Source organism: Camarhynchus parvulus, chromosome 13, assembly GCF_901933205.1.
Source record: "Camarhynchus parvulus chromosome 13, STF_HiC, whole genome shotgun sequence".
NCBI classification, from domain to species: domain Eukaryota; kingdom Metazoa; phylum Chordata; class Aves; order Passeriformes; family Thraupidae; genus Camarhynchus; species Camarhynchus parvulus.
In genome coordinates, this window is record NC_044583.1 from 14841256 (window position 1) to 14858368 (window position 17113).

The 17113-nt window shown below is 62.6% G+C and overlaps 2 protein-coding genes across 3 annotated transcripts; one reads left to right on the forward strand and one right to left on the reverse strand.

Moving 5' to 3' along the window:
* Positions 1-1140: 1140 nt before the first annotated feature.
* On the forward strand, positions 1141-10251 carry CDHR2 (cadherin related family member 2). The gene is made up of 31 exons (XM_030957515.1): positions 1141-1186; positions 1471-1536; positions 1615-1754; positions 1983-2036; positions 2237-2326; positions 2878-2967; positions 3273-3395; positions 3478-3621; positions 3757-3832; positions 4029-4135; positions 4215-4445; positions 4537-4692; positions 4917-5084; positions 5352-5413; positions 5494-5734; positions 5835-6071; positions 6350-6419; positions 6507-7121; positions 7354-7425; positions 7699-7748; positions 7863-8014; positions 8209-8311; positions 8391-8479; positions 8678-8752; positions 8866-8943; positions 9023-9083; positions 9191-9315; positions 9468-9581; positions 9692-9769; positions 9873-9933; positions 10132-10251. Exons 1-31 carry the CDS (start codon positions 1141-1143, stop codon positions 10249-10251), a joined length of 3894 nt encoding a protein of 1297 aa, XP_030813375.1.
* A 288-nt stretch (positions 10252-10539) lies between these two features.
* On the reverse strand, positions 10540-15702 carry GPRIN1 (G protein regulated inducer of neurite outgrowth 1). Of its 2 annotated transcripts, none has more exons than XM_030957141.1 (3): positions 15507-15702; positions 13989-14082; positions 10540-13785 (listed from the first exon to the last, which is right to left on the reverse strand). In XM_030957141.1, the coding sequence occupies exon 3, from the start codon at positions 13743-13745 to the stop codon at positions 12354-12356; it is 1392 nt and encodes a 463-aa protein (XP_030813001.1). In that variant the 5' UTR covers positions 13746-13785; positions 13989-14082; positions 15507-15702; the 3' UTR covers positions 10540-12353. The 2 variants fall into 2 exon arrangements, with proteins under 2 accessions (XP_030813001.1, XP_030813000.1); XM_030957140.1 differs by lacking the exon at positions 15507-15702 and adding an exon at positions 15021-15081.
* Positions 15703-17113: the final 1411 nt, after the last annotated feature.

Here is a 17113-nt window from a genome sequence, read left to right on the forward strand (position 1 = left end):
CTGGGTGTCTGGAGACGCTCCAGAGTTCCTCCAGTATCCAGGCCCTGTGGGTTCCCCAGGGAACAGGGCCAGGGATGTGGGGGTCCAAAAGGCTGGCCGTGCCCCCTCACCGCCACCTCCCAGCCCTTTTCTGCCTGAGCAGAGCTGGACAATCCAGCCTTGTCCCCAGCGGGTCTGAAGTAGGTCAGGGAGGCTGGGCCAAGCTCCTGGGGAGGGGAGTGGGTGGCAGGGGGTGCAGAGGGCCCCAGGCACCCGCCCCAGTGGCCACACCACAAGGTTGGTGCCCACCCCCTGTCCTGGTAGGACCCCAGTGTTCCCAGCCCAGGGGATGCAGGGCATTTCCCTAACCCCTCTTTGGTCTCCTGGGGTGGTTTGGGATCCCTCTGCACCCCTGCAGGCTCCACACCCCTTCAGGGAGCTGGGGGTCCCATGGATGCAGGTTGTGGTGTCTGGATGCTGAGGGACAGCACCCAGCATGGAGAGCTGGGGACTTGGTTTTGGGGAGTGAGCCTGGAGCCCAGCTGGGTGGGAGCTGCAGGAGGAGAACAAGGAATACAGACGAGGGGGGAGGGATTTCTCACCCCTTAATTGCAGTTAATGATTGATGAACATGTTTACTGCAGGAGGCAAAGGTCTGGCAGTGTCAAGATGAGAGAGCAGAGGCAGCATCCCCAGGGACACAGCCACAGGTAAGGGATGTCAGCCCCTGTCCCAGCCCCCAGGGGCACCCTGCTGCATGGGGGGGCTGGGGGTGTCCGTCAGCTGTGGAGCTGCCCACAGGAGCCAGCTCTGGCGCAAGCAGGGAGGCACCCTGGTCACACCATGGGTTACTCTTGGACTCAAGGCTCTGCTTGGAGAGGCCCTGTTGGGCACAAGCAGTGGAGCCTCCAGCCATGGCCAGGACAGGCTCCTGGTGTCCCCCAGTCACCCCTGTCCTCCCATGCCATGTCCTCAGGGAGCCTGTGCCCAGGAGTGCAGCGTGCAGCCTGGGGTTTGCCCACCAGCCCAGCTCAGCAGAGGGGACTGTCCCCACCAGCCCCTCTCCCGGCCTGGTGGCTGCTGCCCAGGAGGGCTTTGGGGGCCAGCCTCAGTCTCTCAGGTGCTTGTTCCCTGGTGTGTGCCCACAGGCATCCTGGCAGGATGGCATGGCGCTCTTGGGTGCTGCTCCCCTTCCTCCTGGCAACAGGTAAGGACTCTCTTGGCATCTGGGTGGTTGGGGGGGAGGTGTTGGAGCTGCTTTCAACCCCCAGTATCAACTGCCTGCCCCACTGGAGATCCAGGGCAGGGCAGGGCTGGACAGCAGGGAAAGCGTGGGGGCTGCGGGTGTGGGATGGGCACAAGGGCTGGGGGTTCCCCTGCCCGCCATGGAGACCCAAAGCACGGCTGGGATCTTGGGCTGGAGCTGAGGAGGTGCTGCCAGACGTGGGTGTGCCCAGCACAGTGATGGTGCTCAGCTCCTCTTCCCTGTAGTTTCAGCAAACACCATCCCCATCCTCAATACCACCCTCTTCTACGTGCCCGAGGACCTGGAGCTGGGTGAGTAGGGGGGTCTCGAGAAGGACCTGGGGTGTCAGAGGAGGGACTGGGGGGTTCTGACACTGCCTGTGCCCCCAGGCCAGTTTGCTTTCCAGCTGGAGGCTTATGACCTGGACGATGACCCTCTCACCTACCAAATCGGGGGGACAGACGCCTTCTACTTCTCTGTGGACTCCAAATCAGGCAGAGTGACGCTGAGGAACTCCCTGGACCGTGAGGTGAGGGCAGAGCATGGGGTCAGATGTCCCAGCCTGAGTGAGAATCTGGGGGTATGGGGATGGAGGGCAGAGCCTGTGGGTCACTCCCTGGCCCCAGAACCCAGCTCCTGGAGGCAAAGTTGTCCTCACAGAAGTTGGGGCTCAGCCCTACACAGAGATTGGGGCTCAGCCATCCAAGGATTGAGCTTCACCTTGGCCCTGACCAAGCCCTGCCTTGTGTCCCCTCAGCTCCAGGCCAGGCTCACCATCACTGCCAGAGTGTGGGATGGTATAAACAATGAGGTGAGTGCTGGGACAAGGGCTGGGGGGCTGCAGGGGGAAGGGAGCCCCCATGGACAAGGCTCAGTGGGGAGGCAATTGGAAGCGGGTGGGTGATGCTGGCTGGCTAGCCAGGGTGGGCATGGGGTGCCAGAACTGCACCCAGCTCTGCTGGCCACCATCTCCCACTACCCCACCCTTGTGCCCTCTCTGACACCTGGCAGGTTTCCAAAAAAGTCACCATCATCGTGGAGGACCGCAATGACAACGCCCCCGTGTTCCAGCACCTGCCATATAATGCTGTCATCCCCGAGGTACCTCTCTGGGACCTCCCAGCCCCACGGGCAGCAGGGCAGGGGTGCTGGGTGGCTGCTGTGGCATGGGTGTGCCAGCAGTGGGACAACAACGGGCTGGGAGCAGCGTGAGCTCACACCTGGGTGTGTGGTGACACTGTGTCTGGGCGTGGGGCTGCCCGTGGTGCAGCCAGCACCTGGGAGCACTCTGTCACCAGGGCAATTCCCCATGGGAGCCTCTGTGTCACCCTGATACAGCTGGGACTCTGCCCTTGCAATGAGCTCAGGGTGTGCCCAAGCTGCCTGCCAGCCCAGCACACCGTGCCTCTGGATCAAGGGGTAGATGGGGCGTGGGGCTGGGTCTGACCCCATGCAGCAGCTCCAGGGCTGGGGTGTCCCCTCGCAGGGAGGGTGGGGAGGGGGTCCAGCCCCTGCCCAGCCTGAGCGAGGGCAGCAGCTCATCCCAGGGCACTGGGCAGTACCTGCAGCCCTGAACATGCCAGGGCAGGGCTGGCAGGGCCCAGGCCCAGTGTCACCCCCTGCTCTGTCACCACCACCCCCTGTGTGCCCAGAACACGACTGTGCACAGCATCATCTACACCGTGTTTGCCAATGACAGTGACACTGGCAACGCCTCCAAAGTCAGCTACAGCATCCAGGAGGTGAGCACAGAGCACTGTGGAGGGGGTCCTACCATACCCAAACCCATCCCTGGGCCACCCCTGTGCTGCTGCAGTGCTGGGGGACACAGCCAGGGCAGACTCATATCTCTGGGGGTGCAGGGAGGTTTTGGGCAGTGGGTGGAAGGTGATTTCAGTTTCAGGCCGGGGATGAGCCAGGAGGTTGGGTGTAAATGTTGGGGGTCCCCATGGGCCAAGCCTGGCAGAGGATGGGGATAGAGCCCCCATCTCTGCTACAATACCTCTGCTCCCTGCCTTGGTGACACAGGCTGATGTCCCCTGCTCAGGTGATCCCAGACAATACGAACAATCTCCAGCTCTTCTACATCCTGAGCAATGGGAGTCTGGTGCTCAATGGTTCCCTGGACTATGCCAAGAACACTTTCTACCAGATCAAGATCCTCGCCCAGGTGGGGACCATCCAGGCTGGGGGTGCAGGGCTGCCAGGTAAGGGGGCTGTGTGACTGACAGGCGCTCTGCTCTGCTCCTCAGGATGGTGGGGGATGGCTGCACAACATTTGGACCATCCAGAAGAGCTCTACTTACCTGTCCCTGACCATTACGGACGTGCCCAACCTGGACCCACGGTTCCTCAATGAGCCCTACTCGGGCTCTGTGCCTGAGAACTGTGACCTGGTCAGGAGCCTGCCTGCCCCAGTGTCATGTCCCTGCCCCTGGCCCTCCCTGGGGGCTCTTATGCCCTGAAGTGTCTGGGCCACCAGGCCTGGGGGAGATGTCATGGGTCCTCCCCTGATGGCCATGTCCCCACAGGGCACCGTTGTGCTGACTGTCACCGCCATGGACCAAGACACAGGGGTGAATGACAACATCTCCTACATCATCACCAGTGAGTGATGGGGCAGAATGGGTCAGGCAGGGGATGACACAGTGGGATGACCAGGAGGGGTGGTCAGGCGGCAAGGGGTACCCTGGAAACTGGTTCTGGGCACCCAGGCTCTGCCAGCCTGACCTGCTGGCAGAGGGAGGGCCAGGCCTGTCTTTCCCGGTGGCTACCATTGGTTCCTGCTGTCCCCTTGTCCTAGATGCCAGTGTTCCTTTTGTTATCAACAATACAACGGGCGCCATCACTGTGAGTGAGCCCCTGGACCGTGAGCAGCTGCCAAGTGATGAAGTGCTGCTGCAAGTCACAGTGAGTAGGACACAGCAAGGGGAACCCCATCCTCTTCCTCTCCCTGGGCCCCTCCAACCTGCTCTCTCCTCCTCCACAGGCACGTGAGGAGCACCCAGATATCTACGGCAAGAGGGCCCAGGCCAGCACCTGGGTGACAATCTTGGTGACTGATGTCAATGACAACAAGCCCCAGTTCTACAACTGCTCCCTGTCCAGCTGTGACTTCTCTGCCAGTGCTCAGAACAACTTCACAGGCAGCATCATAGAGCATTCCTCCACCAGACTGCCTGTGTCCAACCTCAACATTGTTGCCTACGACCCAGATAAGGTAGGAAGGAGCCTGTCCGTGGTGCTGGGCTGTGGTGCTGGTGTCTGTCCTTGCTGCACCACTCACCCTGGCTCTTGTCCCTCCCTGACAGGGCATCAACAGCAGTTTTGAGCTGACCCTGCAGGGTCCGAATGCCAACGCCTTCACTGTGTTCCCCACAACGATTGTGGGCGCAGGGGAAGTCCAGATCCTGGTGCAAAACTCATCCTTAGTGGACTACGAGATAAGCCATGTCATGGTGGTGCAGGTGGGACTTGTAGGGCTGGCCTGCTCTGTGGAGGCAGTTCCTGCTCCCTGCCTGCATTGGGGCACAGTGGGGACATGGCCTTTCTCTTGCAGAGCTCAGGAGTAGAGCAGAGCAGGGCTCTGCCCTGGCAGTTTGTTTGGTGCAGGGGAGCTGGGCTGCAGTGTGACAGGTCTCTCTAATGTTTGGGGGCTCGTGTGAGACACAATCCCTTTTCAATCCTGCAGATCATTGCTAATGACACGGGGAACCCTACAGACTGCTGCTCCACGGCCACCGTGACCATTGACCTCATCGATAGCAATGACCACATCCCTGAGTTCCCCCAGAGCACCTACAACCTGTCTGTGATGGAGAACAGCCCTGATGGCACTGTCATCTCCCCAAACATCACGGTCAGGCACTGAGCAGGGAGTGGGCACGCCTAATATCCCCAAGCAGGGCACTGGGCACACCTAGCACTTCTAGTACAGCTTGTGCTGAGGGCACTGATCTCTCCATACACACAGGAAGGACTCAGGACCAGTGGGTACTCAAGGGTGGGACCCTTTGCCTATCAGGGCCACATTTTTGGGTGCTGACTGTCAACAGCCACTGCCCCAGACTGATCACTACTCTGAGGGCTGAAACAGACTGACCAGATGGTTCCTTCTGTCTTTCAGGCCTATGATCCAGACAGCGGTGTCCTGGGCCAGATCACCTACCAGCTGCTCCCAGAGAACATGTACGTAAGGGCAGAGCCAGCCACAACCAGGGCATCACCCTGGAGGGTGGGCTCCACTGAAGGCTCTGTGTGTGCCACAGCCACAATGTCTTCACGGTGAACGCCACAACCGGGGCCCTGCTGGTGCACAACGGGAGCTTGCTGGACAGGGAGACTCGCTCCATCTACTACGCCAACCTCCAGGCCAGGGACGGGGGCGGCCTGGTGGGCACCACAGTGCTGGAGATCACCGTGCTGGATGCCAATGACATGGCACCCGTGGTCATTGGCTCCTACTTCATCTCCGTGGAAGAGGGGCAGAATGTTAGCACACAGATCCAGGTATGTGCCAGCAGAGGTGGGGGGGTTGACAGGGCTCTCAGAGGGGAGGGACTGTCCCCAAGGTGCCCCACAGCCCTGTTCTAAACGCTGATCTTTTCAGGCCATCGACAATGACATGCCTGACAGCCTCAACAGCAAATTGGGCTTCATGATCTTGCCAGGACTGTTCAGCAACAACTTTACCATCAATAGAGACACAGGTGAGATGCACAGCACGGAGCCACTGGACCGTGAAGCCTTGGAGGATGAGCATGGACAGATGGTGGTGACAGTGATGGTGTATGACCACGGCGAGCCACCGCTGAACACCACGGTGAACGTCACCATCACCGTGGGGGTGAGCCCTGGGCACAAGCAGGGACATGCTGGGGCAGGCTGGGGCTTGGAACTGGGATGGATGGGCAGGGCGGGGCTGTGGAATCCTTGGCTGTGGCAGAGGAGCCGTGTCTCCAGGCTTTCTGTGGGGGCAGAGTGAATAGTTGATGCAGGGAGGCAGGAGAGGGCTTGTGTAGCTCCTGCCTGTGGGCAGGCAGGTGCCCACACTCCTGTCCCCAGCTGGCTGTGGGGAATCCTGTTTCCTTGAAGGGCTACAGCCATGGGCTTTGTCTTCTGCAGGACCTGAATGACAACATTCCCGTGTTCCTCAACCAGTCCTATGAGTTCTCAGTCTTTGAAGACTCTCCAGGTACAAGTTGTATGGCCAGGTTTGTGGGACCAGCAGTGGCCCTGAGTCAGTGCCCACTGCCCACTCAGTGTCTGTCTCCACCTGCAGGGTCCTTTGTGGGTGAGGTGAATGCCACAGATGCCGACCGCACAGAGATCAATTCCCGCATTTCATTCCGGCTTGAAAGAGGCCCTGGCTCCAGTAACTTCTTGATCCGCTCAACCCACCTGGGGCCAGGGAACTACAGTGGGCAGCTGTCCGTAGACCCTGAGATATTGCTGGACTATGACACGCTGGAGCAGAAGTTCTTCACCCTGATGGTGCTGGCAGAGAACACGGCTGCAGACAACGCCGGGGACAAGGCCAACGTCTCAGTGACAGTCCACATCCTCGATGTCAATGACGAGTCCCCCACCATCCTGCCAGGCTCGCTGCAGGACGTGTCAGTGGCTGAGAATGGGACACAGCAGGGTCTGATCCACACTCTGAACGCCTTCGACCCTGACACCAACCACTCGCTGCTCTTCGAGGAGCTGGCGGTCGCCTGCTTCAAGGGGGACAGCAGTGCTGGGGACGTGTGCTGGGACTGGTTCCTGCTGGCACCCAATGGCTCAGTGCTGGTGAACAGCTCGGACATCGACTACGAGGTGTGTGACAGGGTCCTGCTCACACTGAGGGTGGAGGATCTGTACACTGAGAAAGGAAACCGCTACAGCCAGAACGGTACGGCCCCACTGCCCCCTCCTTCCCCTCACTGGGCATGGCAGGTGCTGGGACTGCCTCTCCCACCTCCCACAAGCAGCTGTGAGCCGGGTGGTTTGGCTACAGAGGGAGGGTGGCCCCAGTTCTTTTGACCCGAGCCTTTTGGGAAGACAGAGCTCCCACAGGAAGCAGAGGATGGTGCTGCAGGGCTGCTCTGTTGGTGATCAGAGCTCTGCTTTTGGGACATTTGCAGAAACCCTGAGGATCATCATTATTGATGTGAATGACAACGCGCCAGTCTTCGAGGCCACCTCAGAGACTTTTGGTGAGCAGCTGGGGTTGGCACATCATGTGGGCTCCTTGCTGCACCCACACATGCCCTGCCACATCCACCAGCAGCGAGGATCTTCCCCAAGCCTGGGGCAGGGCTGAGCAGTGCAGGGGCCAGGCTGGGGTTACTCAGTGCTTTCCATGAAGGCTGTGGGGCCAAGGGCAGCAGGGGGTGCTTGGAACCCTGGGGCTGTGTGGGTGTGGGGTCTGCAGCAAGTCTGGCTGCTCACCAGCATGACTGTACCATCCATCTGTCTGTTCCTGGCAGTGGTTGTCCCTGAAATCTCTCCTGTGGAATTGCAAGTGGCTACTGTGAAGGTGAGGAGCTGCCCACCTGTATCTGTCAGTCTGTGGAGCCTTGTTCCCTTGTCCCCACCGTGGGCAGGCAGGGGCCATTCCCACCCATGCTCCTGCCATGCTCTATCCCTGCAGGCCACAGATGCTGACACAGGGCTGGGGGGAACCATCACCTTCTCCATCGTCAGTGTGGTGCTTGTGGAGGACAACGGGGGCAGTCGGCCCTTCGAGAACCTCTTTGGGGTGTCCACAACACCTGACAAGGGCACCTACATCGGGAGTATCCGGTGAGGCCCTGGGGCTGGGCTGGGCTGGGCTGGGAGAGGGGGATGCAGCTCAGCTCCTGCCTGCTGCAGGGCCAGCTCGGGCTGCAAAGGGGACAAAGCCTTTCTGGAGCCCTGCCTAGGCATGGAGGTAGGATGGAGCTTGAGGGATGGCAAGGGACAGTGCAGTGGGATCACTGGTGTCCCTGTCCTCACAGAGTGGCCAGCAACCTTGATGAATCTCTGAAGGGGCAGTACAAGGTGACAGTGGAGGCTGAGGATGGTGAGGAACCGGTGCACAGAGCCCAGACCGTGCTGAGTGTGAGTGCCACCCCCAAGCCCTGTCCCAGGACAGCACCCACCCAAGCCAGCTCTGCTCACCCCTGGTCCTCACACACAGATCTTCACGGTGGATCAGAGCTACCGCGTTCGGCTCCAGTTCTTGACAACGGTGGAAGAAGTCCAGAGTAACTCCGAAAATATTAAATTGTAAGGGGTGCTGGGCCAGGGCTGGGGGTGCACGGATGGACCCATCAACTGTGTCTCAGCTTCATGGACTGTGAACAGGGTGGGCCAGGCAGGTCCTCAGCAGAGGAGGGGGCTTCAGGGGGTCTGCCTGCTTCCTGTGCCCGTGAGCAGAACAGCAGGATGTCCAGCCCAGCTTCCCCCCCTCTCTCTTGTTCCTAGGGCCCTGACCACAGTGACCAAGGCAGCAGTCTATGTGGTGGCCATCCGAGGCGTGGAGGACACCCGTGACACCCAGTGAGTGGTGGGGGGGAAGGGGACATGGTGGTGGCATCAGGGGTGTCACCCTGGGGCAGGGCAGCATGGCCTGCACCCAGCACCACACTTCCCCCTTCTCTGTGATTCTGCAGCATGGATGTGAAGTCAGTGATGGAGGCCTACTTCGTGTACAGCAATGGCACTGCCCTGGATGTCAATGACCTGAGCATGTGAGTGCTGGGGTTGTGCACGGGCACTGCCTCGTGCTGGCACCAGCCCAGCTGCTCACACCTCTGCTTTCCTTGGCAGACTCATCCAGTCTGATCCGGTGGGCTTGGCTGAGCTGGTGAAACTGGGCCTGGCTGTCATTGTGAGTGGGGCCAGGCAAGGGGCAGGGGGGAGAGGGCAGCAACCCCTCTGGGGCTGGCTGGGGGGTTCCCCTGGCTGGAACTGTGCCCTAACCCTGCTCTGTGCCAGGGCCCCGGGGAGGTGACAAAGCCCACCAAGGAGGTGGAGCTGATTGGTGTTATCGCAGGACTGGCAGCATTCCTGCTCATCTTCATACTCATCATGACCCTGGTTTTGGTGCTCACCACCAGGAGGTACTTCACTGCCTGCACCCCCTCCTACCACCCCCCACTGCCCCCATCCTCACCCAGACCCATCCCTATCCTCCAACCTGCTTCTGCCCACCCCATCCCACAGCCCAGCTCCTCCCTGCCCCTCTCACCTACCCCATCCCTGGGCTTTGCAGCTACAAGAGGAAGCTGAATGCCATGAAGGCTCTGAAGGTGGCCACAACATTCAACCCTGCAACAGCACAGCAGGGAGCTGGCATCCCTGGGACCAACCAGTACAACGCTGAGGGGTGAGTGAGGGGCTCCCTGCAGCAGGTGGGGAGACACCAGGCTTGTCCCCACATCCAGGGGCTGCAGTGCCCCAAGGGGCAGCACTTACCTGCCCCCCATCCCTGACCAGGGCCAACCCCATGCTGAACCACCCACTGGATCCCTCCCACGACCTGGGCTTCCACGAGGACTCCATCTCTGTGACCAGGTGAGCTCTGTGGGCAGGTCCCAAAGGCCACAGGCTGTCACCTCATACCTCACTTCTCCAGTGCCCGGGTCCATTTTTACCTCCCACCCTCCATTCTCCACAGCATAAATTCCCTGGATGAAAACACAGTAAATGCACCAGCAGATGACAACTTTGAGGTCGAGGTAAGAGCTGCCAGTGCTTGGCAGCTGGGAGTCCTGACAGAGCACTCTGCATTTTCTTCTCTCTGCTGTGGTCCCCAGGGCCTCATGGACCCCTTGTGTCCTTTACTCTGCCCCCCTCAACAGAGGGGAAAGGAAGGACGGGTGTCCCTGCCCTACATCTCTGTCCCCATCCCTTCTGACCACACTCTCCTCCTGCAGCAGGTCAAAATGCAGCCAACAGAGCCCACTGACAAGGAGGTGCTGGTGGCTGCCCTGAACATGAAGGATCCCACCAGAACAGCGTACCTCAACACCACCTTCACCACCACAGACTTGTGAGCAGGCTCACAGGGCGCAGCAGGGCCAGAGCAGGACTCAGGCAGCTGCTTCAGTGTTGATATGTTCAGTGTCTGGCAATAAAACTGTTCCACGGGGGGTCACAGTGTCCTGTGGTCATCAGCCCATCTGCCTGGAGGGCTCAGTCAGCTTGGAGTCATCTCTCCCAGCATGAAGTGCTGGTTTGGGCCAGCTGCTGCCAGAGGGGAGGTGCCACTGTGGGGCTCAGCCGGGCTCCTTGTCCCCAGGACCCTCTCTGCCCCGGGGGAGGGAGGTGCAGGCAGCCCCCAAGAGGTTTGTGTAAGGTTTTATTACCCAACATCCACATTGACAGACTGACCCTCCCGCCCCTTCCTCCCCCCGCCCCACCCCCAAAAGAAATGAAGAGGAAAAAAAGAAGAAAATGGGCGATGAAGCTGCAGCGCTGGTGTGCCACAGCTTGGCAGTGCAGGGCTGGAGGGGAGCACAGCCCGGGGCAGGGTGGCAAGGGGATGCCCCAGGGCTCCTGGTCTCCCTGGCATGGCCATGGCACCGGTCCCACAGCCCAAGGCACTGAGCAGAGCCAGGTCCCAGCAAGTGCCACGGCACTGAGTGGGCACTTGCCACAGCCCTGGCTGCCAGCTGGCACTTCAGCAAGCCCTTTGCAGCCCCACAGGGACAAAACAAGCCCAGGATGTACAGTGTGGGTTTAGGTGGGCAAGAATTTACCTTAACAAGGGAAAACGGCTGCAGTGGTGACTCTGGCACCTTGAGCCCTCCTGCACTTCTGCCCAGAGGGGATGGTGCAGCTCTCCAAGCACCCCTGGTCTGCAGCCTCCTGCCCATCAGATGCTGGACATGGCCTGGGCCCCCCTTGCTGTGGCACTGTGGGGCTGGTCCTCTGTATGGGGCCAGGCTGGGGGGGCCAAGATCCACGTTTTGGCAGGACATTGAGGTGCTGCCAGCCACAGGGATGTTGGCCCAACCACAGGGATATTCACCCCCCTGCAGACTGACCCCTCACTCCCAATGCTCTTCAGCCTAGCAGAGCACAGGCAGCATAGGAAGAGTGTTTGGAAAGATGGTCTCAGCCCCACAGGCCACCACGGGGGAGGTGGCTCCAGGCAGGATGCTCATGGCTGAAAGTGTCTCTTAAAAAGCTCCAAAAATGCAAACACAGTTCAATAAAAGCTCCCTCCCCCCCACCCTGTAAAAGCCCAGCTGTAAAAAGTGGCAGCGTTCTGCAGTCGTCGTGTCCCAGCTGCTGTCAGAGAGGAGAAGCCAGCGGGCCCAGCAGGACACGTCCCCGTGTCCCCAGCACAGGGGGCCTTTCCAGCACCACTGGGGCAGCTGGACAGGCCTGGAAGCAGGGCAGGCTTCATGTCCGTGGTCAGGATGTGCTGCTTCCAGGCAGGTGAAGCTCGGGGCCATGGGGACAGACTCCCCAAGCATCTCCAGCCATGGTGACAGGGATGAGCAGCTCTCCATCACACACGTGGTTGGCCTCTGTCTCTCTCATTTGAGATCTGTGCTGGTGCCCTGTGTGGCCACATCCTCCCCACAACGTGGCAGTGGGGCAGAGAGAGCAGGGAAGTTGGGGGATTGGTGCTTGCCATGGGTGGCTGTGGGGACCCACACATGCACAGCCACGGGCTGGCTGGAGTGTGGCCAAGCCCTGGACAGGCAAAGCAATGGCGGGGCGATGCACCAGTGTCTCTCCAGCATGGGAAGTGATGCTGCTGCTTGGGGTGCCAGAGCTCAGGGCAGCCAGCAGCAAGCACCCTGAGCCATCTTCAGACCTGTGCCACGGGCAGGAGACGCACAGGAGCAGCTGCCTCCATCTGGAAGGAGCCACGTGCTTCCTCGTGCTGAAAAAAGCCACCAAGCACAAAGACAGGGCACCAGTCTCATGTCCCAGGGCACCTCCATGGGGCTACACTCACGGGGGAACCCCAGGCTGACAGGGAGGACCCCAGCAAAGGAGATACCTTGTGCCAGTGTGCAGTGCTCCATCATCACCACAGCCCTGCACGCTGGCACCGGGTGTCTCAGGACGCCGGGGCAGGACCCATCCCCACTTTGGAGAAGCCCCGAGGCACCCGCACCCTGCCAGCACAGGCAGCAGCTCACTCCATGGCAGGGCCGGCACGGGAGCAGCACCGGGGCCGCCGGACGTTCTGCAGCAGAGCCCGAAAGACGCTGGGCGGCCTCTTGGGCTCGCCCTGGCGGGGCCCGCCCTTGACGGAGCCGGTGCGGGTGGCTTGCGGGGTCACCACCCCCTGCCGCCCGTGCTCCTCAATCTGCTTCTCCAGGTGCTTCTGGATGGCCATGCCCAGGACCTCCACCTCCATGGAGGCCCCATACACCTCCCACGTCATCCCCTTCTCATCCCAGCTCACCTCCCGGATGGGCTCCGGAGGCTCCTCCTCCACCACCTCCGGCACCGTCCCCTTCACCTGCACCTCAGGGTACGAGGTCTGCGGGGACTTGGCCACCGGTGTCATCGGCCCCGTGGCCACTGAGCGGGTCTCCACAGGCATGGACACCTGCATCTCCGCGTCCTTCTTGGAGGGCTCCAGGCGTGGGGCTGCAGAGGCTGCCTCTCTCTTGGGGAAGGTGAAGGCAGCAGCCCCACATGGGGGGCTCATGGGGCTTAAGGCCACCGACACCAAGGACACACGGTTGTCCACCTGCGTCCCCATGTCTTGTGTCCCAGTGTCCTGGGGCGGGGTCACTTCAAAGGAGTAGGATTCACAGAGCTGCTTGGCTGTTTGGGGCTGCTGGCTGCTCCCAGCACCCCCACGCTGGACTGAGCTCCCCTCAGCTTTGCCCTGGCCCAGAGCAGTGGAGCTTGGTCCTGCCTCGCTTCGCCCCCCAATCCCCGCAGTGCTGGTGCTGGGGGGGTCTGCTGTGCATCCCTGGGGGTGCTTGGGAGCCTCACTGCTCTTTGTCTGGGGAGCAGCAGCCAGCGATGTCCCTTTGCTGTCCTGGGGCTGCTCCTGGCTTGGAAGCTCAGCTGTCCCGGTGCTCGCAGTGGGCTCCACGAATGCCACATGTTTGGCAAGAGCTGCCGTGCTCCCCATGTCCTTGCTGGTTGCCTGGAGGCAGGGATCAGAAACAGGGGAAGTGGGGGCTGCTGCATCCTCCTTCTGGGTGTTGGGGACCCCCATCCCTGTGGCACCACAGGCAGAGGCAGCACCGCTTGGTCCTCCGCAGCTCCCTGTTGCTGCTGCCACGCTCTGCTCTGTGCTGCTGTCCTGGAGAAGTGTGCCAGGAGCTGGTCCTGCTGGTGATGGCACCTTCTTCTCTGCCACTGAGTTGGCCTTGGTGCCCTGAGACTCTGCCTCAGGCACACAGCAGGTCCTCATGGCACGGGCTCCCGCAGCACAGCCGGAGCCGGGCAGGCACTCGCCTGCCACGGGGCAGCCCGGGGAGCTGGCACTGGGCTCGCAGGCGTCCTCAGCCCCAGCCTGGCAGCTCAGCACCTGCAGCCCCTCGGGCTCCTTAGCGCTGCCCATGCCCAGGGAAGGCTTCTCCCATGCTAGTCCCACCACGGGTCTGCAAGAGAGAGGATGGGGCAGTGAGGAGAGAGCAGCACACGGATCCCCATCACACCTCAGCTGCCCACTGCTTTTCTCCATACCACCCCTGACCAACAGGTCGGGTGGCCACCTGGAGCACTAGCTGTCCCTGGCACAGCCCGTGTGGTGGCACACGGTGCCCAGGCACACGGGAAGGGAGGAGCAGGGTCGGCTGCCTACCGTAAAAGTCAGCCTTCTCCCGGCGCAGCAGGACCGGGAGCGGGATCCAGGCGCTGCTGGGGCTGCTGGAGCGGGAGACGCGGTGCAGGCACCCCTGCAGAGAGAGTGTGAGCTGGAGAATGCTCCTGGGCACCAGGCTGAGAACTGGGGGCTCGGCAGCCCCCTCCTGTCAGTGGGAAGCTGGGGGCAGTGAGGGGTGAGAGCAAGGTGCGGCTGGGGTCCAAGGGAAGCTGCAGAGAAGGGCAGGAGCACAGGGCAGCCCAAGCCCTTCCCTCTCCACGTGAGGGGAACACGGTCCAGTGTCACCTGGCTGTCCCCAAACCCTTCCCAGCCCCATGGGGCAGAAGCAGGGCAGGAAGCCCCAAATATTCCGGGAGCTCTGGCAATGCCAGGAAGTCCCTGCAGAGCTGGGAGCACATGTGTCCCAGAGGTGTGGGGTACTCCATGCCTCCGGACACGGCCACTCCTGGGTCCCGAAAAAGGCAGAACGGAGCGGACACAGCTGGAGCCGAGCGAGCTCCCCCAAAGGGAGGCGACAGGAGCGGGGACCAGGCGGTCACCGACGTCCCCCAGCAGGGCTGAGCCGGGAGGCGATGATCCCCGCCCCGTCTGTAGGTTCCCACGGAGCACCCCGATCCCCGGAGGGCCGCGCCGCCCGGCACCCCGACCTGCCCCGACAGCACCCGATCCCGCGCGATCACCGCCGTGCCCGGTACCGATGCTCCGCCAAGGAGCTGCGAGCCCCGGCACACGCGTGTGCACACGCACGGGCACGCACACGCCAGCACATGGCCACGGGCACACCCGCACGCACGGACACGCGTGTGCTCGCCCCGGCCCCTCTTCCCCGGCCGAGCCCTGGACAAAGCCGGCACCGGGGCAGCCCCGGCCGGGGGAGGCCGACCCGCCCCCGCCGCCCGTCCCGGGGCTGCACAACACCCCCAACCCCCCACCCCCGGGGGTGCCGGTATGGGGCGGGCGACGGCAGCGCCCGGCCCGGTCCCGCCACGTGCGCCCCGGGGCCGCCGGTACCTGCGGCGGATCCTCCCGCCCGGTCCCGTCGTGTCCCGTCCCGTCCGGCCCCGTCCCGCTCGGCTCGGCTCGGCGCGGCGGCGGCAGCGGCGGCGAGCATGCGTAGGGCGGTGGCGGCGGGGGCGGTACCGTGCCCCGGGCCGCTCCCCCCGGCTGCCGCCCGCCCCGGCACCCCCAGCAGCAGTGGGGAGGCGAGGGAGAGCCGGCTCCGCGTGGGGAGGGGGGTCCCGGCACACCGCATGTCCCCCGGTGCCACTGCTGTCGCCACAGCGGCCCGCCCCGGGAGACCCCCGTGGTCCCACAGCCCCCCCGGTATCCAAAGCATCACCGCGCCGTGTGCCCCAGGGACGAGCATCCCGGCACTCCCCGTGCACTCGGGCACGGCAGGACACACAAGCGGCACCGGCAGAGTCCGGGGATCCCAAACCTTAGCGTATGTCCCGTGGGTGGGGGTGACAGCAGCGCAGAGCCCAGTCCCGCTCCTACCTGGTGATGGAGACGGCCGCTTCCCTCCCGGGCATTCCCGGGGCCGGGGCTGCGCCCCGGTCAGCCCGAGGGACCGGGACAGCGTGCCAGCGTGGCGGGACGGAGATGGGCTCCCGAGTGCCCCTCGCCCGAGGGTGGGGGAGCACGGGGAGGGAAGAACGGCCCCGTCTAGCTCCCGGCAGCGCTTGCCTCTGCTCCCGGGCTCGGGCTTTGTCTAACTCCTTCCCACGCACTCCCGCTCGCGCTGCGGGGGGGAAGGCGGCCTGCTCGCCTCACCTGCATCCCTGCATCCCCCCCCAAAACCTCCAGCATGACCCCCAAACTGCCCCTCAGCACCCTATGGGACCAGGCTCCCCTCCCCGACCCAGAGATGTCAGCTCAGAGACAGGAGCTATGGATCTATAGGGTCGGGAGGGCTGGGTGCTAAGGTTAGGCAGGTTTCCCCATCTTGGAGATAACGTTAGCACCGGTTCCCCAGCCCTATAGATCTATAGGGTAAGGCTGATTCCATGGGAGCTGGCACACCTGGTTGCTTGGAGACAAGGGAGGTTGGAAATGCTTCTTTCAGTAAACAGCCAGCCTGGAACAAAACCCCGAAGGCTAAAAATAGGGAGGCAGGATATGGAAATTAAATAAAAATCCTTGCCCCCCTCCCTCTCTGGGGCAGAGCGAGGCACTGCAATGTCACCAACGGGCACTCCAGGAGATGGCTGGAGAGGCTGGAGAGGGGGGTGTATCCCTGCACCCATTAATGTGTCCCCTCCTCAAGGTGTCGGTCCCCACACTTGGTCGTGCCTGCTGGTCCCAGTCCTGCAGCATTAACTGGACCCTACTGCATGCCTGCAGCGGTGGGGGAACCAACTCACTGTGGGGCACAGGTGTGGGGTTCTGTCCTTTGGTACCCTGTATGGAATCAGACCCAGTCCCCGGCACATTCCATTTTGGGTGCAAGGGACACCATGGACTGGGACAAGCCCTGGTAGAGGAGGGTACAAACACCCCCTGGCCTCTGGCTGGGACTTTACCGCAGGCAGGAGGCTGCGCGGCCACATCCTGCTGCCATTTGCTTCCACTGCCCCTCTAAGCCCCGCCAGCAGCGTCTCTCCCCATCCCCATCGGCATCTTGCCACCAGCGTGTCCCCGTCCCACCACAGCTGGCTGGGGGTTGGGGGGCCGAGGGGAGTGGGGCCATGGGGAGCATCTTTCTCTCCCCGCAGGCAGCCTTCATCCCAGGCTGGCTGCCTTCTCCTCCTCCTCTCCCCGCCCGGGCACCTCAGGGCTGGCAGGAGAACAATAGCGAGGAGGATGAGTAAGATGGTCCCCATTGCCTTGGCAACGCACTCCCGCGCTGCCGGCTCGGGAGGAGCCAGGCAGCTGCCTGAAAAGCGCCTTCTCCCTCGGCGGAGGGGGAGCTGGCGCAGGTAGCACCGCACCCCCTCCCCGGGCCCTGGCCCGCCTCCCACGCCGCACGGGCAGCGCCACGTGAACGCGCACCGGGCTCCCCCGCAGCCGCCGGGCCCGCACACGCCGGAGCGGCAGCGCACGGCCCCGCACCCGGCTCAGCCCGGCCCGGCTCCCCGGGCTCCGGCTGCCGGTGCCCGGCTGTG